The 26,712-nt window shown below is 38.2% G+C and overlaps 2 protein-coding genes, 2 long non-coding RNA genes and 1 pseudogene across 10 annotated transcripts; 1 reads left to right on the top strand and 4 right to left on the bottom strand.

Annotated features, from left to right (window-relative positions):
- Nucleotides 1-459: 459 nt before the first annotated feature.
- On the bottom strand, nucleotides 460-5,920 carry LOC141826053 (uncharacterized; annotated as a pseudogene).
- Nucleotides 5,720-7,611, bottom strand: LOC141845374 (WAT1-related protein At3g30340-like). The gene is made up of 6 exons (XM_074733443.1): nucleotides 7,417-7,611; nucleotides 7,259-7,321; nucleotides 6,893-7,009; nucleotides 6,423-6,816; nucleotides 6,188-6,339; nucleotides 5,720-6,086 (listed from the first exon to the last, which is right to left on the bottom strand). Exons 1-6 carry the CDS (start codon nucleotides 7,605-7,607, stop codon nucleotides 5,924-5,926), a joined length of 1,080 nt encoding a protein of 359 aa, XP_074589544.1. The 5' UTR covers nucleotides 7,608-7,611; the 3' UTR covers nucleotides 5,720-5,923.
- A 1,813-nt stretch (nucleotides 7,612-9,424) lies between these two features.
- On the bottom strand, nucleotides 9,425-16,289 carry LOC141841324 (uncharacterized). 7 transcript variants are annotated; one of them, XR_012602802.1, is made up of 7 exons: nucleotides 15,763-16,289; nucleotides 14,765-15,071; nucleotides 14,497-14,591; nucleotides 12,930-13,566; nucleotides 10,948-11,282; nucleotides 10,360-10,871; nucleotides 9,425-9,678 (listed from the first exon to the last, which is right to left on the bottom strand). It is a non-coding gene; the product is annotated as an uncharacterized LOC141841324 (long non-coding RNA). The 7 variants fall into 7 exon arrangements; XR_012602801.1 differs by lacking the exon at nucleotides 9,425-9,678 and having other exon boundaries at nucleotides 10,381-10,616; nucleotides 10,713-10,871; XR_012602800.1 differs by lacking the exon at nucleotides 9,425-9,678 and having other exon boundaries at nucleotides 10,381-10,871; nucleotides 10,935-11,282.
- Nucleotides 16,290-18,299: 2,010 nt separating this feature from the next.
- On the top strand, nucleotides 18,300-19,774 carry LOC141847091 (peroxidase 20). Its single transcript, XM_074735075.1, has 4 exons — nucleotides 18,300-18,540; nucleotides 18,631-18,822; nucleotides 18,891-19,056; nucleotides 19,129-19,774. The coding sequence occupies exons 1-4, from the start codon at nucleotides 18,325-18,327 to the stop codon at nucleotides 19,569-19,571; spliced, it is 1,017 nt and encodes a 338-aa protein (XP_074591176.1). The 5' UTR covers nucleotides 18,300-18,324; the 3' UTR covers nucleotides 19,572-19,774.
- A 4,711-nt stretch (nucleotides 19,775-24,485) lies between these two features.
- Nucleotides 24,486-26,573, bottom strand: LOC141824647 (uncharacterized). The gene is made up of 4 exons (XR_012601447.1): nucleotides 26,175-26,573; nucleotides 26,001-26,089; nucleotides 25,498-25,580; nucleotides 24,486-24,771 (listed from the first exon to the last, which is right to left on the bottom strand). It is a non-coding gene; the product is annotated as an uncharacterized LOC141824647 (long non-coding RNA).
- Nucleotides 26,574-26,712: the final 139 nt, after the last annotated feature.

The following is a 26,712-nucleotide window of genomic DNA, read 5'->3' as shown; positions in this document are numbered from 1 at the left end:
AGTAAACAAAGAACACCTCTTGGTTAACTAAGACCAAGAACTGTATTCATACTTGACTCAGTTTGTAAGATCCTATAATGTAAACAACTTTATATTCATCTATTCATCCAGGTAACCAGACGAAGGGTCGCAAGCAAGCAAACCTGAACCTTTTTGTTTGAGGATTAAATACATAACATACTTCAAAAGAGACAAATTTTAATTGGAAAGAAAAAAGATTGCTATGCAAAAACCAAATAGGAAAATAATACCTTTTGAGTATGAATACGTGATTAGCTTCTGTATCTTCACCCTTTTAAATTGTGGTTGTGGGTGATGTTCTGCAACCAGTGTCTTTTGTGTGACTTGCGTCTCTTGAAGTGAATATCCATTGAGCCATTGTGGTATAGGATTGTTGAACGTTAGCAAATGTTCAGTTCTATACAACCCTGACACAAGTAACAGATGCTATCACTGGATTTTCAATCAGACAAATCTTCCTCTTGGTTGAACTGATCTAGGCCATTTGTTCTCAGAAATGTGTGGTGTTCCTCAAGGTCGTCCTTGTACATTGATGAATCTCCTCTCTTTCTTTTCATGCCATTAAGTTTTTCCTGAAAGTACAATTTCAAACTCATAAAGACAAAGCTTCTTAGGTTAGCTCTAAGAATAAACACACCATTAATCTCACATAATGTGACGAGAACAAAATGGCAATAAGAGATTTTGTGCGAGAGAGAATAATTCATAATTCATAATCTGTAGTGACATAAATGATCGTGTGAATTGAGCATAAACCTTTTGAAGTGGTGTTCTAATTTAATCAAGTTTCATAATCTTGATAATTAATCATCCTTTCTGAATGTAACTGCACAGCCTATATAGGTGCCTAAATTAGTTAGATCATCAAAAGTTGAATATGGCAAGCTATTCATAGAACTACACTGTTGATGGCACCAAAGTTTTGATGGAAGAAGCAGAAACGTCCAATTAGAAAATATGATGATTACTAAGTAGCAAGATAGAAGGAATTCAGGAATCTGTCCCTAAAATGCATTTCATCAGGAATGAAAGAAGTGATATACCATTTTTCCAGAAGGTCTGTCATATTCATTTGGTTCTTCAGCTGTGTTATCTGATTTCTTTCTTACGATCACCCTTGTAAACATAGAAGTCCACTGAGTGTGAATCGTGTTTGATACCCTTCATTTTACAAATAATTACAATTGTAAGGTAGAGAAGAATTAATAAAGGAAGAAGGCCCCTTTATACAATAATTAATAGAAAATTGGCGCAGTAATAACAATGACATCATACTGCATTATCAGGGTTATGTCCCAGTTTAAATATTCTCTCTAAGATGAAGCTTAATATGGGACCTGAATACCACTAACCTGCACAATCTCAAACATCTGTTGGGGCTGAAAACTAGAAGTCTATAACTATCTGAATCTCAAATAATGCTACAAATAACTTGATAATTCTTTCCTCAGAGAAAAAAAAAATGTCACATTTGTCTTTCACACACTGTTTGGATAAAGGAAATAATACTTTTCTCTTACTCGTTTTGGACACAAGGATAGGCCAAAAGGATCAATTTCTTTTATCTAATCTGCTCTTCCTTTGCAGAAAAAAAAAAAGAAAATTAGGCAGTTAAGCATCCCCTATGCAGAAAAGAAGTGAACATGGACCAATTAGATTCCTGTAAACAATTTACTGGTGCAGTTCAATACTCAATCTAAAACTAACTTGAAAGGATACATAGATTCTAGAAACAATTTACTTTTCAGAAAAAAAATGAATGCACAGAAGTATTCAAAAACAAAGGATGGAAAATTTTCAATTAGTAAAGTAAGTATGTAGGTCCAACCCAGAGAAAAAAAGAAGACAGTCAAACCTGTGACTGATCTGTCTAACTTGCTATGTTTCTCTAAGTCAGCTGTTGGATCACCAGGAAAGTTCACCATAACAAACTGATCTTCATATCTAGCATCATAAGTGCACTGAGTGAACAACCAATATTTAAATTCATTCATTCATACGAACTCACTTTTATTCATCCAAAGAAATTAAGTTACAAATTATAAAGATATATGAAAAATGCACTTCAGCTGCAAAAACCTTTTGATCACACAACATAATACAAATATAAATCTTTATAGGCACAATTAATAACTGTGCCATGGGGATTATGACATAAAGAAAAAGAAATTGAGTGCCAAGAATTAGTGTTACCTGTCGAAAAACGGTAACAAAGGCCAAACATCCTTGGGTTCCAGTCCAGGTTTAGATTGATGGACAGGCGGCAGTTTGGCTGCTCTGAAAGATTCTTCAATTGCTTGTATTTGTTTCTCCATAATATGACAAGGGATCAAATGTTAAAGATTGTCAATATACTTGATCAAGTAAAAATTCTAATAAAGAACACGACAATCAAATTTGGTTAATAAGCTATTTACCTATTGTTAAAATTCTCCAAGGAAAGATTTCTACCTTCTCTTAAAACGCATCTCTTTTGCTTGTTTTGCTGTAAGAGACTGTGATTTGAATTTCACATTGTGCGTGGAAAATTAGATTCCAGAAATACAGGTAAAAACCTATAACATTCCACTGTAGAATACTCCTACCAACCTTTTTGGCTACTTCCATGCTAATAGGAGAAACATATTGAGTTTTTACCAACCAAGAAACACCTTCAATCATAGGTCTCTCTTTCCTTCTTATACCATCTTGTTTGACAGGAGCTACCAACTCATCCTCCTGCAATAATTCTTCGTCTTCACGGGCAAGGGGGAGATGGACAGTATGAGGACTGGAGAAGAATATAACTAAGTTATCTGGAACTCTAAAATGCTCATATCTAGTAGATCAAGTGTATCCCAAGATGTTGTTTGATGTAGAGTTTAGGCGTGTGCATCTTCTCTAAGGATGTAATAGTGTATCTGATAAATCTGAAAAACAAAAACACATTCTTGTAACTATTACAATGGGAACAACAAAAGTAAATTATTTAAGATATTCTCAAACAAAAAAAAAACAATTTGATTTGGAAGATAAACTATAGATGTTAAATCAATTTGATTTTGCAGCAAATAAATCATCTAGCAAATTAGTCTTAATAATTGTAGACGCCCAACAAGGTCAGGCCTAACTCTCCTCATGAGAGTTTATATAGTATGTATTAAATATCCATTGGTTTGCAAGGCTGAAATGATCCTACCAAAAATCTATCCTTCTACTTTTGACTAAAAGTGAAACCAACTGACATGGACAACAAATATCTATTTCACCTATGTCTTCCTCATCTATCACCTATATCAGGCGGCACAAACCTTGGAGAACAGTCAGTACATTAGAAGACTCAGAAATTTGCTAGTGAAAGGATGAAAATTGCAGAGAAGGTGGGCTGACAGTTTAGAGTAGGATTTATTAGAGGTTGAGTTTGCAACTTGGCTCACAAAGGTGATGATAAAGAAGCCTAATGAAAAGTGGTGGATGTGCATGTACTTTCCTGACTTGAATAAAGGCTGCACAAAGGACTGCTGCCCTGTTTGTTAGTGTGTAATGTATAAGTGTTAAAACACATGTCCTGTTAGTAATAATATTAATCATATGCATGCTACTTACATTTACGTTTGTGTTTCACATTATTGATTACAACTGATATATATATTTAACGTGGTTTATGCTTTCTTTTATGATTAACATATATTCTTTTCTTTGTGGAAGTAAGAATTGGATGTGTAAATCTGCATTCAAGAAAATGTACAAAATGACTAGTATGAAAACTTGATAAAGAAAGCAAAAAAAAGCATATCACAGAATTTAATATCTAGTAGTTGTGATACTCTACAGGTTAGATCAAGATGGCACATGTAATTAGCAATCTACCAAACTGTAATGCATAGTAAAGTTCAAAATCTCTCCTAAATCACAGTACACAGTATGCTTTTTTTCCGAGGCAGAAGCAACTTGATATATTCATGCCCAGTCAATATTGTAGCATCTTGCAGTACATTATCATCTTGTATAACACTATGTTCTTGCATGCACTATGAAAACAACATTAGTGTATCTTCCATTTGCCTTGCAAAATTGGAAGAAACAACTTTTTCCTGTTAATCATGAGGGAATAAAATATTGCAAAATTTTAAATAAATGATAGAGATCCTGAATCTCTGACCAATTTACGGACTAGAGTACTGATTTATGAATCTTATAACAAATACAAATGGCTGTTTCCTTAATTCAGACACTGATAAATTGGTGAGGATGCAAGAGACACAACTGATTAAACCATGACTAGCTCAGCCACTGCCTAGTGCACCAATTTCTCGAGGTGCACTATACCATAAATTGAGAGACAGAAAAAAACGTAGGCGCTGACTATCTAGCTAGTTCAACTCCCTCCAATGAAAACAAACTAGGAAATTAGTACCATAATTAGCAATGGGAAAAAAAATAGTTATATCATTGTTGTAGATATCTCTACTCCAAAAACATTACTCATTTAAATTTAAGGAAGAAATGGAAAGTGCTACTCACTTCATCTTGCAGATAAAAGTTGTAGGCTTCTTAAGGCGGTTCTCAATTCTCTCCCCAACCAACAATGAAGACGTTCGCTGATCTGCCACGCGAGAACCAGTCATTGAGCCACTGGGTCTTGCATTGCCTGCAAGTAACTGGGTCTTTTGCAGCACAGTTGATTGAGAGTGCTTCAATAAAAGTTGCCTCCTCTCCTCATGCTTCTGCTTCTCATATTCTCTCTTCTTCCGAAACTTTCCTTTCCTCCTCCGTCTCAACCCTGGAAGATGCCCCATTTGGACCTCCATCACGGATAGGGACTCTCCCGGCAGCAGGTCTAGATGGAGGCTCCTGCTGCTTCGGCGGGAGCGAGGGTGAGGAGGAGGGACAGGTGGAGGCGGCGGAGGTGGGAGAGAATGATTGGACGGCGACGACGAGCGAGGAGGCGGAGGTGGTGGAGGCGGGTGAGAAGGTTGGTTATACTGGGGCGGATGCTGCGAAGAAGGATGGTACACCGACGGAGCGTAAGAATCCGAGGAGGGTGGCGGCGCTTGAGGAAGGAGAGACGCATACGGATACTGCTGCCGGCTAACTGGGTGGGTGAATGAACCGGCGAACCCAGTGTGAGAAGCGGAAACTGGCGGGACTCGACCGTAAGCAGGGACAGAGCCGCCGTGCTGGAACTGGGAGTTGGAACGAGGCGCGGGAGGAGGTACCACAGCGGGAGGATGAGGCGGTGCGATCTGGCGGAAGGACGCCACGCCACTGGCCTGAATCGGCCAAAGCAATAACCCTAGGCGTAGATGGAGGAGAAAAGATGATGGCTTCTCGTGACTGGAAAGAGAGAGGATGATGAAGCCGAAGAGAACGATGAAGAAATTCGTGCGCCGTGTTATATACAATAACGACTAAGGATCCGAAGAGTTCGTTACCGGCGGTGGCGGTGGCGGTGGCGACGAAAGATGACGGCGTGGCGTGGTCGACACGACAGAACGATGGTATTTAAATTGGGTAATTTTTAAAAAGGACCTCAAGCGCGCCTTAATTATTTTATTAATTTTCAAAGTGCAACTGCCTCTAATAATTTAATTAATATTAAAATAGCGAACGAACCAAGTGCCTGATTTGGTTATTCCTAAAACACGAAGCACTTTTACGATAATTATTATAAGAATTTATTTGTTAGTCTAAATCCATAGCTAGCAATAATCCTTCCTTCAACCTAAACATGATGCATCTTATTTTGAATTAACTAACACTAGAGCATGGAATGGAACTAAACAACACCTAGCCTTTTCGAGGACAAGGATCGTACTTGATGCCAAAAAACAGCATTTGCAGTCCAAACACTTTCTTTCCTCTCCTTTCTCCGAGTGCAGTTCCAATGATCCACTCGTTCAGTAGATTCCCTTTCCATCAGTTACACTATGTGCTGCTGCTGTTGCACTTTATTCTCTTCATTGCATTCCGTTGGTTTCACCTCACACCTCTGCGTCTGTGTCTGCGTCTGTGTCTGGGCCTCCTTGCTCTTCCCCCACAGCACAAAATACAGGCCAGCAATCACCAGAGCAGATCCCAAAACACTGCACCAGTCAATTGACAGTGAAACCAAAGCATTTTTAGATTTTTGCTTTGTTTTGTTCTGTGTTTACTACTGATCATGAAGGCTGAAGAAGAAGTGCACCTTCCCAGGTAAAGTGGGGTGTGGAGAAGTGATGTGTCGATGACTGCGACGAGTATCTGAATGAGAGGAGTGAATGCGGCAGCGAAGAGAGGGCCTCGTTTCTCCACGCACCACGACATGGCCAGGAACCCTATGCCCGATCCCACCACCCCCTGCGATTGAGGTTGGATTAGTTGTGGCAGTTGGAATTTGAGTCGATCGCGAGAGATTGAGTTGTGGTGGAGGCGTTGCTTACCGAATAGAGCACCGTGGCTATGGCCAACTTGGACTTGAGAAGCCACATGGAGAAGCCTCGCTGGAGGACCAAGCTCAGCGCCGCCGCCTGAAGGAAGCTGATGAGGAAGGTGAGCGCGGCGCCGGAGTAGATCGCCGGGTACTTCTTTCCCACCTTGGACTGGACCAGGAACCACGAGGCGTAGCAGAGGCACGCCGCGAACAGCGTGCAAGTCGCCGTCGCGCGCTGCCTCGAGCTGTAACCGCCCCCGCCGCCGCCGGTGTGTCCTCCGGCGGCCGCTTTCGTCAGGGCCACGCCCTTGTACAGCGAGAGAACCAGCGCGCCGGCGATGCACACAACTGCACCTCCCGCCTTCGAGATCCCTACTGCCTGCTTCAGATTCAGAGTCTCCAACCTGCCGCCGCGACACAAAACTCAAATCGCCGAATCCATAAACAAAGCAACGGCAAACAAAATGAAAGCCCATTCACCGGAAGAGCAGCGCCATGAAGAAGGTGAGAACGGGAAGAATGTTGGCGAAGGCGCAGGCGAAGGTCGCCGAGGTGTACTGCAATCCGACGAGGAAGAGGTACTGCGTCAGAGCAGCTCTGCAGCACAAATCAACAACATCACAAATAATTCAAGAAAATTCCACCCTTCAAAATCCCGCTCAAGTAAATTTATCAAATTCTAGACCATTTTTACCTTTCTAAGTCCTGTTCAACCATGTCACATATATATGCACTCCACTCCATCAAAGTTGACAGAGGATCGATATGTTATTCCTATTTTCCTATCTTATAGGAGTAAATTCTAACATTTAAAGAAAAAGAAAAAGGAATTTCCAAATAACTTGCCCGAGCGCTGCGCTGAAGAAAAGATGAACGCAGATCTCCGTCGTCAGCTTCGGTCTCATCTTCCTGAGACGCATTCATGCAAACGCATTGAATTGATTATATATACAGTTAGAATTTAAGCTCATATACAATTTTGGATCGACAAATGTGAACCGTACCTCTCGCGGAAATAGGCGATGGGCGCCAAGACGATGGCGGCAACGAGTTGCCGGAGGGTGATGAGGACAAGCTTGTTGGTGCCGGCGTCCAGGGCTTTCTTGATCATGATGTTCATCACGGCGAAGGCGGCGTCGATGGCGAGCATCACCAGGACCGGTCTGCACCGCCGGCACCAGCTGCCGCAGAGCATTAGTACTCCGGAGCCATCGATGAATAAAGCAAACGCAGTGGTGTGGTTGAGTTGAGGGAAGCTTCGCCATGGGAGGAGGTGTATTTAAGCTCGCAGGCGAGAGAGAGGGGGAGGAGTGTGGGAGATTGGGTCGAGGTCACGTCGTTGGCTTAGCTTTCAGAGATTTAGAGCCAAAACAGCACCTTCGATTTAGAGTTAATCTCAATCATTAGTCGAATGACCTTTAACCATCAAGACTCCTTTCATATTATTAGTTTTGTTCGGATGGTCGAGGCCGGCATCCGATGCTTGGAGCCACAAGGTTGATGCAATTAATCATTCGATGTTTCTTTGCCACGTATTATAATTTTGTATTATTATTATAGATAAACAGTAAATTCGCACAACTTTGATCCTCTTAATAGTTACTTTCACTACTTCTTGTGCATATGCTCTAAATTAATCAATGGCCAATTGGGCCATCTTGGCCATGCGTGCGTTGTATGGCTATTGGAAATGCACTCATTTTGATTTGTTTTTTAATCCATGTATCCAATTCTTAGAACCAATAATTCTATTAGTGACCGATCTAGTCCCATTGAAATTTCCCACCACCACCATGGGCGTATGAAGTGTCATGCGGACAACTCAGCATCACGAGTGATTTGAATACCGCGAGACGAAAAACCTTATTTGAGACAACACTCATTTAGGAGACATTATTAAAGACCTAATATAGCGTTCTATAAGGAAATGTAAAAAAGAAAAGATTCTTAAGATAGAGCTGAAGGTTAGCAAGAGGCATCCTGAATTAAAGAAATGGCCGTGCGTCTTTAGATCTTACAAAGGTCTATCAAATCCCATCGAGCATATTCCTAGCACCTCTTCTCTCTGCCTACGCCTCAGAATCACTACATTATTTTTTCTTCTTCTCCTTCTATTAAAGTCTGTTACAATCTTGTATCATCAATAAACAAATCAGAATTGTACAACTAGAACTTCTAAAAGTTGCCAGTCTAGTGGGTAGAGAATTATTAATATATTAATTTTATCATAAAAGATATATTCTTGGCTTCAATTATAGTACAATTGTAATGGTTGGACATCTGAAGCACTTGCGACTCCTGAACAACTTAACACAGATACAAAATCCTGCCAAAATTATATATATATGAACAAAAAAACACAACCTAATTAGTCAGATTCATACTTAGCTTTCTAATACAAAGAATTGAACCAGTCATTTGTCAAAGGTGAAGGGTCTCCATAATCTACAGTAAAAGGAGATCATGAGATTCATTGTATTGTATTGAGGTTGTCAACAGCCATAAAAGGAAAGTTGTCTTTGAGGAAATGATAACCTTCTCAAATTGGACATGAACACCAAAAAATGGGCAGGCAAGTGCTCGGCGCATATCCAAAGGTAAACCCTAAACCCCATTTTGGGAAAGAATTACCCCCTCTTCGTTACAAGCACAATATCATCCTACTTGTCAATGTTTCATTATTTTGCTAGAACTAGACTAAACTTGTGGGTTCACTTGATCCAACTCAAAGTGGAAATATATATAAATATATATATAATCAAGCAGGTGCTTGCTCAAACAATCTGATTTGATCGAATCAAATCCCATTTTGTGTTTTGATACAAAGTTTGGGAACACGTGTTCTCAGTGGTCGATACTAAAAGAAGCGATGACAATAAGATATTGTGGTCATGTAGATCAACGTGTATGGCATATCGATAAGGACAAAGTTACTTTAGTACTTTAAAAAGATATCAGTACAAAAGCCTACTATCATATCTAATTTCAAAGTTTGCGAAAATCACAGCAAGAAATTCTTATCTTTCACAACTACTTGGTGTGATCAAATGAGATACAAAGATTATCTATTGCCTCCTCTTCTATAAACTACTAACTGAGATTTTAAAATCTTCATTTGGCCAACCATTCACAAAAGGTTGAACATAAAATCTGTCTTGCAGAAGAAAAGAATTGTTATAATACATACTTCATATGTCAACCTTCTTTCAGAGAAAAGGTGAGGGAACCCCCAACAAAACATAGTGGATGATGGAGCTACTGATGCCCTGGTATAGAAAAGCCTAACATTAGCATCCTGTGTCATTAAAAAAATTATATTTCCAAAAAGATGATGCATGATCAAACAAACAATCGAGGAACAACTTTTTGCAAAGAAACAATTAAATAAATATGTAAACTTTACACAAAAGAAAACAATGTACTACTGTTGGTTTCATTTAAGAAAGTATACGTAAAGGAAAAGCTTCCACTATGATCACATTTATCCTTTGCCTTGTCAATTAAAAATTATGGAAAATATTGATTAGGACTATATCCTACTTTTATTTCTGAAATAAATAAGAAAGATTGTCTAATCGTTTAGTGTGATATAGAAGATAATAATCTAGCATAGACATACAAATATGTAAAATGGAGACTCACAGTGCATGATGGTCTTCCATGTTTCTTCTGTATATCTTTGATGAGTGGAATGCAGCCTTTTCATTATTATCACCGAAGAGTAAATGCACACATGTCGCTAGCAAAGATTAGAAGGCATCTACCCATACCCAACCCATGTGAGCTAAATACTATTTTTTCGTAAAGTTATATGGTAAGATATCTAGTGCTCATTTTAAAACTATTGATATGTAATCAAGATAAAACAATATGATAAGTATGAGTTGAGCTGCTCATAAACACACGAAATCTTGGTTTAGAAATGCCAACGGGATAGCTAAGCTTACTTATGACAAAAAAAAGGATACAACTATGGTCGAGATCCCCTTCATCAAATATTTGGTAAAGGAGATCTTATATGATGAAGGGGATCTATCTTCTGCACCGGACATGTGTCGAAGTCCCGAGCACTACATCTGTCGTGCACAAAGGACCTTCACCAGATGAACTGTGAAGAGGTCTTCTTCACTGTAGCTTTATTCTTCAAAATATGGCATTTCCATTGATCAAAAGGATGAAGCATCCATGTTCTTTTCTTTTTTCTCTGGCACCAAGAAATCCCCAACCGACAAAAAAAAACAAGTTTTTTATTCAATCAAACGACCACAGTCAACATAGTTCAGATTTGTGATATGCATACCCTGTGAGATCAGAATGTGTTTTATAGAGTAATGGGATGCCTGTACCAGAACATCTCAAAGACTTCAAGTTTGGAGCAGAGGATCGGATGCTTCACAGGGCCAAAAAAAAATGGAGGGGGCTGAGGCTGAACAGAGAAGAACATGATCCCGAAGATGAACTGTGAAAGATATCACATGAGTGGTGTAACATCGAAAAACCTCTTTTTATAAAGGCTTCAAACCTGTAATTTCTACCCTTTAAAGCTGTGTATCAGCAGTTGGTCCTGGAGACTTTTGTTTGGAAAAGGAAAGCTCAAGTTGTTCTCAGTCACAATAATGGAGAACATGTTCAGAGCAAACAAGATTTGATGTTTGTGCTGCCTGATTGCTAATTCACCTGCACATAAACTGTTCGCTTTCATCGACAGTGAACGGAGCTTGTGAATTCACTTCTTGCAAGATTCACAAACCAAGATTGATTAACCAATGTTTAAGAACCAAGTGATGGAAATAGTTGGAACCGTTGATGCTGAAAGACCAACAGTTAATTGGGGGCGGATAGATTTATTGATGCCAACTGGAATCCAAACCTATAAAATTTTCTTATATATCATTACGCTCAAAATACAAAGGATTTACATAACAAGAGAATTCACTAGAGACTCTAGCAATCGCTTTAGGTGATAACTACAACATACCAACCCAAAGCTATGAAGCATTGAACGTAATAAAAACATCTTTTCATTTGATTGGCAGGCAAAAATCACATCACGAAAGCCTATTATTTGGTTGGTCAGTTGAATCCATCCAGTTCAGCTTTAGAGGATTTAGTCAGACTGAAGATGAAATTGAGCAAGAAAAAAGAAAAAAACTGGTCCAGCAGTAGTAGAATAGGTGACCTAGCATCTAGGAGGACATCTTATCATTTATGTTGAACTATTGGAAAAGAAGGAATACAAATAAGAATCAAATTGAATTGAATACAGTTCCCAGCATAATGAGAATGAAACTGGTAATAGAATGAAAAGGCAATTAAGTCAGCAACCAAATAACCAATAACTAAATGGCAGTGAACCTATGAAGAAGGCAAAACCTACGTAAACCAACCTAAATCTCTAATGCTAGTATACCACTTAAATCTCATCAGTCATTGATTTCAAAGATTTAATTATGACATCTTCAAATGATGTTTCTACATTCTGTAACTATAGGGAAGGAGTACTGTGTTAGTAATTGGCATGCTTTAAGCAATAAAAAAAACTTTGCTCTTTCTGAATCAGTGCTTAGAATAGTTAAGCAGCAACCCAATTGAACAAGGTAGCAGACAGGGAAACAAAGTCAACATCACTGCCATCTAGGACAACCATATCAACTTTCTAAATCTGCTGTAGCAAGGGAATAACCTTAACAAAATCTGGAGGTTAAGACGATATGATCATACAGTAACTCAACACGAATAATACTACAACAAAAGCAATATGATAAAAGATGACAAATGAAACATTTCTCCACAAATAAATGAAACACGATCCTGAATTCCATTGTGAATCTAACATGTCATTGCCAAAAGAGATAAGGATTAGAAGAGCATCACTAAGTAAATATTCTTCATTAATCATATTATGAATACCCAACAGTCGGCTATTTAAGAATGTAGATGAAGAGAAAGGTAGAACTAAACTAGACATGTTAAGAGGCTACTTATCTTGAGATAAAAAAAGGCTGATAATACATAGAAAAAGGAAAGTTAAGTTTAGATTGGTTATAAACTTGGTGGTCAGGCTCATTGTCCTTGTCACCCCCATTTCTCATACAACATACACTTCTTGATTGTTTGCTATATATTTGTTGTGCAAACCACATAAATGTTTGAAAAATTAAGCTTTTTCCAGGTGACACTATAAATGAATACTCTCAAGATACATGTAAACAATCCTTTAGTACCAAATGACAATCTCTATTTGGAATAAATGATGTCCAATTACTATGCTCAATATGGAGTATACTTTGTGGACTAGGCTTAAACAATCCCTAGTAAGAATATCTAATCAATCCTAGCAAGATCAACTCGTGTTATATATGCATATATATAATAGTGATTTTAGTATGAAAACTCCAAAGGATTTGCCTTAAATAGTAAAATATGCCTCCTAAAGGTGTACTATACTAGCGCTACAAGTCACAGAAGAATGGCACCATAATTAACAAAATAAGCAGCCAATAGAAAAGGACTACACCTGATTGGGTTGGAGTTCAGAAAGAGTCTGCGCCCCATATTTGCATTGGTATCATGATATATCCTTGATCCATACTCTTTTGCATTGATGGGAAATTTTGGCAAGAGCAGATATTTGCATCAAAACTACATCTCAAACATCAAAAGAAATCAAGCCATCTAGCATATGAGAACACCGAACAGATATACTTTGCATGAAACCAAAAAGAAGTTAGAAAGCATGACTATAACTTAAACTATTAGGTTCAATAAGACGAGAACCATAAACATATTATCATAATAAAAAACTGAAACAATCTCAATGCCACCAGTTGACAGACCCAGCATTCCAAGCGAATGTTAATGGAACCACCAAAAGGAAAGTTAACACTTGGTAAAGCTTCATTCAGGACTTTGTTATCCTCTTCAGTGGTGAGAATCTTTTGAAAGAATTAATCAAAACTCAAATACTCTGTGATAGAACTTTGGACTTCCATCATCTCAAAGAGAGAAGAAAAGAACAGTATGTGCAATCAAAGAGACTTGGAGTTTCCAAAGGACAAAGCAAAGATAACAATTTATCATAGCCCCAAGATTCCTTCAAGTCTTCATCAGACTGCAGATTTGGGCTCATCATCCTCAGATATCCTCCAAATATTCTGCACAGATGTAAGAACATTTTTGTTGAGATTTTGTCTCTGATTATTTAGAACAATAGATGAAGAACATGTTGGGTTTTTGAGAATTTTATGTGTGTCTATTTTGATAAAGTAATTTTATATTCTGCACTGTTATAGATCAAAATGAAAGACTGTGTAAAATTAATGTCTTAACCAAGAACTTTCACATTAGTCAACTCAAAGTGCATGAGGGAAGTTCCAGTTAGAGGTACTAGAATTACTAAGTGCATATTAATTATTAAGTTTAGATTTTGTGTCAATCCTATAAATTTGATGTGATAGATGCCCCTTCAGTACAAGCAATTTTCCTTTTTCCAAACTAAAGATTATATCGGAGCTGCTTCGCTTTGAGATGGTGTCTAGAGCAATCAAAGTTATCAAGGTATGTCTAGTGGGTTTAAAATCACATTAGGCGTATTAGATTTAGGATTTGTCAAGTTTCTATAGATACTATGTATTAGTTGTCCATCAATAAAAGTAATACAATATTTCTTTCTTCCAAACTTAAGAGTTCCAAATTCAACATTTTCTTTGAATTAGATCTGGATGATATAGAAGTACTATGCAAATCAAACTCTGAGGAAAATATGAAAAGAAAATATAAAACTGATTAAAGGATGGTACAATTTTATTTCAATTTCTGAGAGGGATTCAGATATATGATTTTCTAATAATTGAAGGGTGAGTAAAAATATCTTACTGGCATAAAAATTGCCACTTTGCACGAACATTTACTGATACAAATGTAATGGAGAGATTGGTGATTATTTTATCTAAAAATGATGCACAGACTATCAAAATTTGATCAGGATGACCAAATACAGGAGAATGATGAAGCAATGGGAGAGAAGAAGAAAAAAAATGCATTGTTCAGTATGAAAGGTGTTCAAGATTGAGAAAGGAACAAACATGGGTAGCAGCCCATTACTCTGTTATTAGTGCCTCAAATCTGAATTTCCACTCCTTCCTTGTAGCCAATCTGTTCTCAATCTGCTCATCTGAAACTACAAAAAAAAAAATATTGCTAATCAATTTGTTAAAATAGAAATCTCCTTGTTTAATTGTCTTCAACAATGGCTGCACAGTTAAATAAATGGCACAAGAATGTTGTGGGGAATCAAGAATAAAATTGCATCCTACCAAAGTTGTTCACAATGAAGAGAAAATAGGAATTTACATGTCAAAAATCAAAAGAAAAAGTAGCATTGCCGACATCTAGACTGGCTACTGCAATAACGGCATTTCAACTGCTGGTAACTTGGAAACAATCAAGCATGATGACACAAGCAGGAGAGGTGTTGGAGGCATTGACAAGAAGATAAGCAAAGCTATTTCCTCCGCTGCTGTACTTGTGCCAACAGTTTGCGCTGAAGTGGCTGAATCCTTTGGTGCAAGCAGAGGGAACATAGCTACAGTCATCAGCTCTGGCCTTGGCTCTCATTCTTCAGCCGATATTTTTGCTCTGACCGCAAGCACTGCAAATGCTGTTGCAGGTAATGAACACACATTAAGGGAATTTTATGTCCTGCACAGCTTTATAAGGATTGAACCATCTCAAACTACTTTTAATTATTTCATGATCAATGTAAAGCTCCTCTAATTGGGTAAGGTTGGATTTTGTTCTACCAAGGATATTAAATCATGATAGTTCATCATTGCTATTTGATTTTTTCTTGAAGATCCTAATCCATGATAGTTATAGTTTCATTGATGATAACAATTGATTAATTGAGCTGGTATATTTTACTTAGATTAGTTTTTAAGGATTCACATTGAGTTCAAATCACCTTATGTGTCTTCATTCACAACACTTAAACATCTTTAGACTTGGATTGTGTTTTTTAAACTAATGGATTAGTGTCTTGGTCTTAAAGATACTCTTCGTTTTAGGGAAGTAAACACTCTTCATTTTTTTTCTCTCTTTAATATGCTTTTATCTATGTATAACTTGATTTTACCTAGCCATCATATTCAAAAACACATATCCTTTTTGTTGAATTATCATTCTCGATTTCTCCTATGAGGCATGCAGTACTAAACAATGAAACTTTACGAGGAGACTCATTTTTTAGCAAATAGAAGAAAACTTTAAGAGTTCCATGTAGTTGCACTGTGCTTTTTTATTGAATGAAAGACTTCAACAGCAGAACCGTGCCTCCACACTTGGAATCATACCAGGAGTTGAGTTAATATCTTTCCAGAAATGTCCATGATCAGCGAAGCAAACCATTCTCCCCTAACTAGCTCGCCTATTGTGCACTGGCTGTCAAGAGATTGACAAAGGTGTCACCATCTAGCTTTGCATCTCCCGTAGCAACTAGCAATCATATTATCGAGCAGCTTCAAATACTCAAACAATTCCCGATCCAAGAATAAAGAACCAGCATAATATTCCAAGATTATCCATCAAAGTGTTCCATGTTTCGGATTTCTATCGCTTATTCCCAAGTAGATCATTTGCTTTGTGGATCTTCACCGAATCAGCATGCTCAGCAATCATGATATACAGGTGAATAAATACCTCCCCGCCAGCATATCGTCAAACGAGCAGAATCAATCGTCCCATTCTTTATGCATCCATATATCATAGAAAATCAGGTGACAAAATCAAAATAGAGGTCTAAATTAAAGAGAAATCCGGCGGCATCTTGCAGGCTTGCAGTCTTGGGAAGTCTTGCAGCCAAGGCGTGGACGCTGCAACCATCCCGTGAGCAAACCAGGCTTGGCGAATAGCTTAGGGCCTAGGGGAGACAAGGAAAGCGCATGATGATGGGAGAAGTCGTGGGCATGGTCGAGCCGGTCGAGGTAGATCTAGGGCCGGAGGATGGCGTTTGAGATGCAGGCGTCGGAATCGTCGACGCCGGAGAACAGGCAAGGGGATGGGGACGGATTGGAGGCGCCGCCGAAGCACTCGCGGGAACGGAGGAGAAGGATGAGGATCATCGGCGACGGAGGCAGGATCAACTGAATGGATTGTATCGTATCAAGAACGAGCTGTCACATAAGAAAGAATACCCTTTTTGACTTTAAAATATTTTTAAAATTGAAATCCAAAAAAAAATAGTAGTCAAAAATAAATTAATAGATCAATTTTAATTTATAAATAAATATATCGAATCGCATAATTGTTTTTTTTTTACAAAATAGTCGATCTAAATTGATTTTGATATTTAATCTAAAACTTTATAATTTTTGTGTATATACGTACTCAAAAGAATTAAAAAAACATAAAATATTGAATGAAAGAAGATATATACGTAAATTTAAAATGATTTAGAAATTTATAAACACCTAACAATTTTTGCTAAAATAAATTTTAATTTTTCAAGTCTCTCCAAGTTTGATTAACGCAAAATGCTCCCAAGTTTTTGATTTATTGCTAAAACGTTGGCTTTTCATTGACAAATAAGTGATTTAAAAATAGGTATATTGACCTTATGAGTATTTTTGACAATAAAATTAAAATCTTTTTTTACATTTTCATTAAAAAAAATACACAAGATCTAAACTTAATCAGAAGTATGATTGCACTAATTGATCCTAATCTAGTCTAGAGATAACTCAAACAATATATTTTGTCATTTAGTTTATCTCGACACTCATGTATTATATTGATAATTGTCTCACGTCACTTCCGGAGCATAATTGAATTGGTTACAACGGAGCAGAATTACAAAAGATAAACGGTTGTGGGGCCGACCGAGTGAGACCACTAGAGTGGCGGATTCCATCTTTTACAAAAGATAATTGTCTGACGTCATTTGATATATTTGCCCTCCTCCAACCAAAGAATCCTTCAAACACTCTAATTTAAAGATTTAGGCTCAGTTTGAATGGAATGAAAGAAGATTCATTAATCAAATGGGAAGAAAGGAAAAGAGAGAAGTAAAGTATTTATGTTCCTCTTATTTAAAAAAAATGGAAGGTTCAACGAACATGTGTTATTTTATTTAGGAGGAAAAGAAAGGGAACCAAGATTAAATATATAAAATTATAAAAATACCTTCAATTTTGTAAAAAGACAATATATGTAGAGGACCAATGAAAAACTATAAAATTATATAGTATTACATGTAAAAGTTGGGATATGAAAAGTTTAAAAAAAAAGTAACACATACTCTTTAGATAAGTCTTTTTCTTGGAGGAGAAGAAGAAGATTATGATTACTTGTCTCTGTCTTCTTTTCAATTTGTCCTCAAAGAAATTTATAACGAGAATCAATGACGATGAATTAATTAATTTAAAAATTAATATTTTAAAATAAAAATAAAATTAGAATAAAATATTTTTATATTCTTATTATGAATTTTTTACACTTTAAATTAGAGTGTAAGAAATTATTCATGTTGTTTTATCTTTCTCTTTTTTTTTTCCCCTCCTTAACTAATTCCATCCCAAATAAAAATCAAAATTCATCTTCTCCTTATTTATCCTTCCCTTCTTCCTCACATTAAGAATTTTCCATTTACTAAAACTTGTTTATAAACAAATTATCTAAAGCAAGATCTAAATTTTCTACTTGTTACGATTCACAAGCAATATCCAGTTGTTTGTTGCACCTGCACACACCCGTACGGTGAAGTTAGTTGAGGTAGGTACATCCTCTGTTGTCTAGCTCAGTGACGGTGGTTGTGGTCCTTGTGGAATGAGCTTGCTCAAACATTCTTCCCAAGATTGCAGATATATTTACTATTTTGATCGACAGGATTATATTCATCCAAGGAATTGAATTGATGGATGGATTCCCTGAGAACGGCGAAGCTGTTGGCCTCCGTGCTTCTCGCCTCTCTCTGTGTCAGAGCAGAGGACGTCCCACTCTCCCCGTACTACTACGACGACACATGCCCCCTCGCGGAGCTCATCGTGAAGCAGACCGTCGAGGCGGCGGTCTACAGAGATCCGCGAATAGCCGCTTCGCTTCTCCGCCTCCATTTCCACGACTGCTTCGTCCTGGTTTGTGCCTCGAACCATTCGGAGTACTTTCTGAAGTGAGTGAGTGAGCGAGTGGTTAGTCGATCGATCGAGTTGTTTCTTTGAATGTAGGGATGCGATGCATCGGTTCTACTGGACGATACCGACGCCATAGTCAGCGAGAAGAATGCCAGGCCGAACAAGAACTCTCTGCGCGGTTTCGAGGTGATAGACTTGATCAAGGGCCTGCTGGAGGAGGCCTGCCCGTCGACAGTGTCCTGCGCCGATATCCTCGCCATGACTGCGAGGGACGCAGTCCACCTGGTGAGGATTCCGAAACGAGCTCGAACTGATCAATCGGTCGTGCTAATGGAGTAGTCTGAATTGTGCAGAGAGGTGGACCGACATGGAAGGTGTATTTGGGGAGAAAGGATTCTCTGAAAGCGAGCTTGAGCGAGGCCAACAAGATGATTCCTGCTCCAAACTTCACGCTCGACATGCTCATCTCCAACTTCCAGAGCCATGGCCTCGACGTCGTGGACTTGGTCAGCCTTTCAGGTGCCGATTAACAAATTAATTAGGAATATTATCGAACAATTGCCGACGAACTTTGGTGGATGGGTGGCGCAGGGAGTCATACGATAGGGAGGTCGCGGTGCGTGAGCTTCAAAGGGAGGCTCTACGGGCAGGATCCAGTGGAGCCTTTCGAGGCATACGACCACCACCGCAGGTACGCCGACTTCTTCCGGAGTTTGAGGTCGGTGTGCCCGCCGACGGGGAGGGACGGCGAGCTCGTGCCGCTCGATTCCAAGACGTCGCGGCGATTCGACAACCAGTACTACCGCAACCTCATCCGGGGGCACGCCTTGCTGCAGAGTGACGACGAGCTGGCGTCGGCGGCGTACGCCGAGGAGGCTATCGCGAGACTGGTGTGGGCTTACGCCCAAGACCAGAGGCTCTTCTTCCGGCACTACGCCGCCTCGATCATAAAGATGGGGACCATCAACGTGCTCACCGGCGGCGAAGGGGAAGTCCGGAAAAACTGCAGATATGTGAATGCTTACTACCATTGAGGAGGAGCTGTGGCAGCTGCAATCATTCAACAGAAGCGATGGGCCTTTCTATTTTTGGGAGGGCAATGGATTGCATTAGTGAAAGTGGGCTTCCTCTCTTGTTTAGATACAGAATTACTAATTTTGGGCTTTATATTATCTTAGTGGCCTATAAACCTCTTCAAATTTTAATAGATTTGCCTATAAATAGTTGTTTCATGTAATAGTAAATTGGATATTGGAGAATTTTCTATCAATTATAGATTCAAATTTAATTTAATTTAACTTAACTGTTCTTGTCGTGCCAAATCAGAATTTAGGATCTAAAGTTTTATAAATGATGATTAGATAGGTTATATTATATATAAAATGATTATTAAATCTAGTTATATTATATGAAATTAAATATTGAACTAGGACTCGACTATATTAGCATAAGATCATAAAAATAAGTATGATAAGATAGATATACACACATAATACAGGATAGATATGATAAAAAAATAAAAAATATTAAAAAGAAAGTTAAGATTATATCTATTAAAAAAATTCGAGAGATGTATTTATAATAATATGGATGTGTACTTAAATAATCTATACATGCTTCAAGCTAAGAAATGAAACTATAATAAATATACATATTAAATAGGAATAGAAATATTAAAGAAGACTTAGTTATCAATGATAAAATATAATAAAATTTATTTAAATATAGTTAATAATAAAGCAGATAATATAATTCATATCTTCAACCCCTTTAATGATATAAGACTTAATTATTGTTGTTGTTATTTTGATATATTAGTAAAATTAATGTCTACCTCTATAAGTCATCTATACTAAGCTCATGAGGCCCTAGGTAATGAGGGTTAAAATTTCTCAAAAATCTTATCAACATTAGTGGAAGAGCTTTCATTCTTACAAGTGAAAGTAGAAGAGATTTCATTCTTATTAACTGTGGGCCTAATGATTATTACACTGAGATTAAATAGCTCATCAGTTATATAGTTCTTTTCTACAAGCATATCATTCTTGAACAGTACAACTTTGTCCGACTCAAAAATAATATAGAAATCATGCTTGCTCAGAAATGATCCGGACACCAAATTTTTTCGAATCTCCAAAACATACAACACATTATTCATAGTGAGCTCCTTGACCGAGATCATCTTTAGTACCTGGACACTAAATTTTTTCGAATCTCCAAAACATACAACACATTATTTATAGTGAGCTCCTTGATCGAGATCATCTTTAGTATCATTTTCCTTTGACCCTTGATATGCGAGATTGCTGAGTTTCCCATGAACAGTTTATCCTCATCGAATTTCATTGAAGTTATGAAATAACTCCTTATTATAACACACATGTCTGGTGGCATCAGTATCGATTTACCATTACTACGGATTTGAACTCATCAAATTCAACTCAATGACCACAATGCAAAGGTCATATATTTCTCATCCCTCGTTCAGGTCAGCCTCCTACTTCTTCAGTTTTCTGCATTCCGAAGACTTGTAACTGACTCGATCATAGTTAAAGTACTTTCCAGAGAACTTGTTCTTGCTTCGCCTCATTTGGGTCCCATCTTAGAAGACTTGAAATTCTTCCACTTCAAGTTTTGATCGTACTCGACCTCGTTGCCTTTCATAGTAGCTTGAGAGAACAGCTTTCTCTTCGAACTCTTGTTCTCCAAACTCTTATTGTCTTCCTCAATTCGAAAGCTAACAATGAGTTCCTCCACATTTATCTCCTTCCACTTATGCTTCAGATAGTTCTAAATGTCCTTCTAGTCGAGAAGCGGCTTCTCAATGATAGTATCAGTTGGAAGGTTTCACTTAGCATCATACATTATGAGTGAATCTCATGCAAGATCACCTGAAGCTCCTGGACTTGGCTGATCATCGTCTTGGAGTCAACCATCTTGTAATCCAAGAATCGCCCCAACATATGAACTTTTTGGACCCTCATATCCTCCATCTTGTATTTCTTATCCAGGGACTGCTCTTTAGCCGTTCTCATCGTGCTATACACAATGTACAACGAGTCAGCAAGGTAGTTGAGAATGTAGTTTTGGTATAAGATCTCAAAATGAGTCCATACCTTCACTACACTGATGGTTTATACATTAGTCACATCCTCAACTAGCTTGACAAGTTTCTTACTCAAGAATTGAGCCAGATTTAGCATGGTCAGGTAGAAGGGCATCTCTTGCTGCCGCCGCTTAAAGTTTAACCAAGTGAACTTCATGGTTGATTTTAACATTTTTAATCGGGATGGAGCGGATCGTCACGCGTTGATTTTGTTGCACCATCTCAACAAAAATGAATCTGTTTTAAGATTGTTGGACAATCTTATTGCTAGAGATAGATGAGAATATATATCTAAATTACAAATCAACTTCAGATTTATTTGTGATATGACTCGAGTTGATAATCTCAAACTGCCAAGCTCCCTGCTGCTTGGTTATCCAGGTGAGCAACCGAGATTGAGTAGGATGTCGCTCTCTGAGTGTCATGAGGTCTACGGCTTTGATGCTTCTCAAGCCTGAGTGGTAAGCGAAATCACCTGACTGCAGAGGCCGAGTGTCGTGTGTCGAGTAGCCTAAGCTACCGAGCACTGAATCACTGAGTCAAAGCATTGCCCACTACCGAGTGAATCGCCGAATGCTGAGCCAAGAGAGAAGTCACCCAATTGCCAAGTAGACTCCAAACGTTGAGTCAGGAGAGAAATCGCCTGACTATCGAATATCGTTTGAGTGCCAAGTACTCGAACATGAAGTTTAGGTGCTCGAGGAAATAATCCGGAGTGGATTTCCGAGTGCTCGAGAATAGAGAAGCCGAGTCGGGGATGAAACCATCGAATGCTCAATAAGTATTCCCAAGTCCAAGTGGGTCGCTACCTTAGTGCCAAATCAAAGAACCAGAAATCGAGACCTGCATTTGACACAATTCTCTTAAAATAAATTTGCCCCACCTCTGGCGATGCTTCAATATTACGTGGATCATCTATTTTCTAGGACACAACAGCAAACTGCGATCACCACCAAGCACTGGTGGTCGTAACAAATTGAGATAGTACCCGAATGCTCTTACGAGTAGATATGCCGAGTGGATGCATGACATAAACAAAAGAAGGGGAACGAAGTGGATGGTTTTTTGCTATTGCTCGTTGCATTGTATTGCTCAAGATCACAACATAGTAAAGGCCACATTTATAGTCCAGATCGAAACGTTAGCCGTTTCACTCAAGATCTTATGGATACGTTAGTGGCAAAATATTAGTTATTCGCTTGGACAAATTTTATCTTGACTGGTTTGACATTCAATGTGCACAAATTGTTCTTACACACGAGTAACTTAGTTTAATGCCACTGACATATTACATGGGTCATCAATTTTCTAGGATACAACAGCAAACTGCAATCACTACCAAGCACTGGTAGTTGTTAAGAACTGAGATAATACCCGAATGCTATTATGAGTAGATCTGTCGAGTGGATGCATGATAGAAACAAAAAGAATGGGAACAAAGTGGATAGTTTTTTGCTATTGCTCATTGTATTGCTTAAGATCGCAACCTAGTAAAGGTCATTTATAGTCTGGATCGAAACGTTAGCCTTTTCACTCAAGAGGTTATGGATACGTTCATTCATTTGGGCAAATTTCATCCTGATTGGTTTGACATTCAACACATACATAAGTTGTTATTGCACTCCAAACCTTAGATTTGTACCCTCCTACACACCTCTTCTATCCATGTATATGTTCACAAGATCAATACATGTGATTCAATATAAATCAAAAATAAAATTATGAGACTTTTAATATGGTACTAAAATATCATTCATAATGATGTCTCCTCCTTTCATCCACCTCTTTCTTTCACTCACATTTCTAACATTAATCTAATTGTAAAAATTAGATACAAATATACTAAGCTCATGAGAGATATATGTTGGGTTGTAAGGGTGCAAACATAGTCACACATCTAATGTACATGGAAAAGATCATGGGTTAAAAGGATGGGAAAGTATCTCCATTGGTATGAGGCCTTTTGGGAAGAGTCCAAAAACAAAGTCATGAGGGTTTAGGCCCAAAATGGAAAATATCATACCATTGTGGAGATATTTTGATTCTATCAGTTCTAACAATATATATGTTCCAAAGATAATTAAAGAACAATAAAAAGAAATATACTAACATAAAAGTACGAGTGAGTAAAATTTGAATTAAATCAAAATATACAAATGAATCGATTTAATTCAGAAATTTGGTTCAATTAATTTAGAAATTATTTTTTTAAAAAAAATATTATTATAATTTATTTAATTTGATCTTTATTTTAAAATTTAAAATTCAGTTAATTCGATTAAACTGAATCAATTTAACATATCAGTCGAGGATGAATAAATTAGACGATAAATTTAGTAGTCAAATCGTATAGTTGATTGACATCCATAATTCAAACATAATAAATTACACACTCTCTCAACTCAACAATGCTAACGCGAAGAATTTACTTGGTATCCGCCTCCTTGAGGCGACTAATCCAAGGATCTTCACTCACTATATCTTTTTCTTTTCGGACAAACTTCGAAGCGGAGAAACCTTCTTACAACAGATTACAAGTTGTATACAAACAACCAAGCAATACAAGGAAGAAGAAGAGTAAAGATGTTACACAAAAGTGATGAGAATCCTTCTTCTTCTTCAAGAGGTTGCTCCAAGCTTTGTAGATGAACACCAGCAGATTTCTTAATCACTAGAGCACAATTACTTTGTTACGTCCCGGGAGACGGCTGTCCGAAAAATTTCGGCAGCATCTCCCCTGTAACAAGTCATCTCTTCCTGATACATAATGCTATAATAGGCCCACACGTCCACTACACATATACAAACACATGAGATACCACAACGAAGCAACAAACTATGATAAAGACCAACTCCACCAATTACATAACAACAGAAAACTATACGACAGTTGTTTACTACAACTCTTGTCCACCACACACCACATATAATAACTAGTCCACATTAAATAAAGACAACAAAGACAACATCGAACATAGATAAGCACATAATCCCAAAAACCGACAACACAAAAGAACAACAATTAAACAGTCTATAAACCATGCAAAGAAAGAACTACTAAACTCTGCTATGAGATGATGGAGCAGTCTGGCATATCTCCAAGCTTCAACCAACATCCTATCTGCTACCTGGGGAGAAACAAGGGAAACCCCAAAGTCTGGGTAGTGAGTATATATAATACTCAGTGGGTACAGAAATGGAAATACACAATATAAAGGTTAATACAACAGGATATCAACATAATGAATATAGCTACAAAAAGGAAAGTGTGCAACATACAGGATAAAACAACATGATATCAGCATAACGAATAGAATTAAAGGCAACAACTAAATATATGACAACTGCAATAACTAAATAGTCAGCAAGTATAACTGTCAACGAAATAAATAAAACTACTAATAAATGCATGTGCATAGGATGGCATGGTCACTGTCTGTACTCGCCACCCCCATACACTCACCTAGTGCAGTGAACTGGGGCGCACGACAGGAAAGCTACACACGCTCCAGTAGCTAAACCACTACTAATCAAGTGGCACGACAGGAAAGCTGCACACGCTCCAGTAACTAAACCACTACTAATCAAGTGGGGAGCGGGCAGGATCAAGAGGGCTATCTAGCCAGTCCTGGTTGCACCCAACTTAGCGCAACATTAAACCTACTTCTATCATGTATATGTCATGATGCTTCATACAACAGTTAAGCATATAATTAAGCATAACTAACAGATCATACAACGGTATCAAAGAAACAACTAGATCATGGTATCAACAGTAAGTATCAAAGTTAAATCTTAGGTAGCAAGTATTCAACAGAACTAAGACTGTACTGACCAGATACAGGGGTACCCACCTGATTTGACGAACGTCGCTAAAAAGAACCCCCAGAAATATAATCCTCCGTAAATACAATCGAACCCACAATCAGTCAAGGTCCTGAAATCAGAATAACCAACATTCCTTAATATCAGGATGTATTTTAATTTCTACAACAATTTAAACCATAATCCTTCCTAGATCTTGGTCAAGACCAGAGTTGACCAGGCTCACCCACACCCAACTTAATACATAATTTGCATTAAATCTAAATTTCTTACTACAATTGTTATCAATTGAATTCTAAATACAGATTAAGCCTAAATCAACCTAATCCCACCTAATCAGCCCTGGATCACGATCATGAACAAGAACCCACCATTTTTTTCCTCAACAACTTAAAAAAATAAACAACATTACCAAACAATAATCTAATGGCACAGAAATACCTAATCTGTAATTTCTACCATAGCAACCAAACATCAAGTTTCAAACCTAAACCGAACCCAACAAATTCAGAAAACCCTAACAGACTTTTACCTCAATAAGGAACCTTAAATCCAAGCCAAGTTTCGGTTGAAGCCTCCAAAGTTTGTTGTCCACTCTACCAACTCCTCAGCAACCGAAACCTAAAGCCAACCAACAGATCTGATCGAATCAATCTTAATAGATAAATTCTCACGAATTCAACCAGCAACCGAATCCATCACTTACCTCCGATTGGAACCTTAGAAAAACCCTAGATTTTCGCCCTCTTGGTTCTTGTACTCGAGAGAGAGAGAGGGGAAAGACAGACGCGATGCTCCCTGTTCGGGAAAGAGGAGTCGACTGCCCTCTCAGCTGCGGCGATTGGAGATCACGGCAGTTGGGGCTGCGGCGTCGGCGGTTCGACTACGGCGGCAGGCGGTTGGGGGCTGCAGGCGTCGGCGCCGGGAGAAGTGGATCGCACTGCCGAGAATGAAGAAGAGGAGCGGCGAACAAGTCGGTGAAAAGAGGGAAACAATGTGCGAGTGGAAGAGGTTGCGACCTGGAAACGCCCCCTCCCCCCGCTCTTTATTCCTTCTTCTGCGATCTCTGCCGACCGAAAACGCACGAAACCTCCACCGATCGCAACCTGACGAAACCGCCGTGAGAAAGAAAAATCGGGCATTTCGGGTTAAGGATGGGTTTCGGGTTTAACCCAAACCTGAATCCTTTAACCCATTACTAATTGGGATTAAGGCTTAGGACTAGTTAATTGGCCTTTTAGGGC

Source organism: Curcuma longa, chromosome 1 (assembly GCF_044706935.1).
Source record: "Curcuma longa cultivar G26 ecotype Majalengka, Jawa Barat chromosome 1, ITB_CL_G26_1.1, whole genome shotgun sequence".
Taxonomy (NCBI): domain Eukaryota; kingdom Viridiplantae; phylum Streptophyta; class Magnoliopsida; order Zingiberales; family Zingiberaceae; genus Curcuma; species Curcuma longa.
Note: the sequence above shows the minus strand (reverse complement) of the source record. Positions and strands in the feature narration are given on the sequence as shown.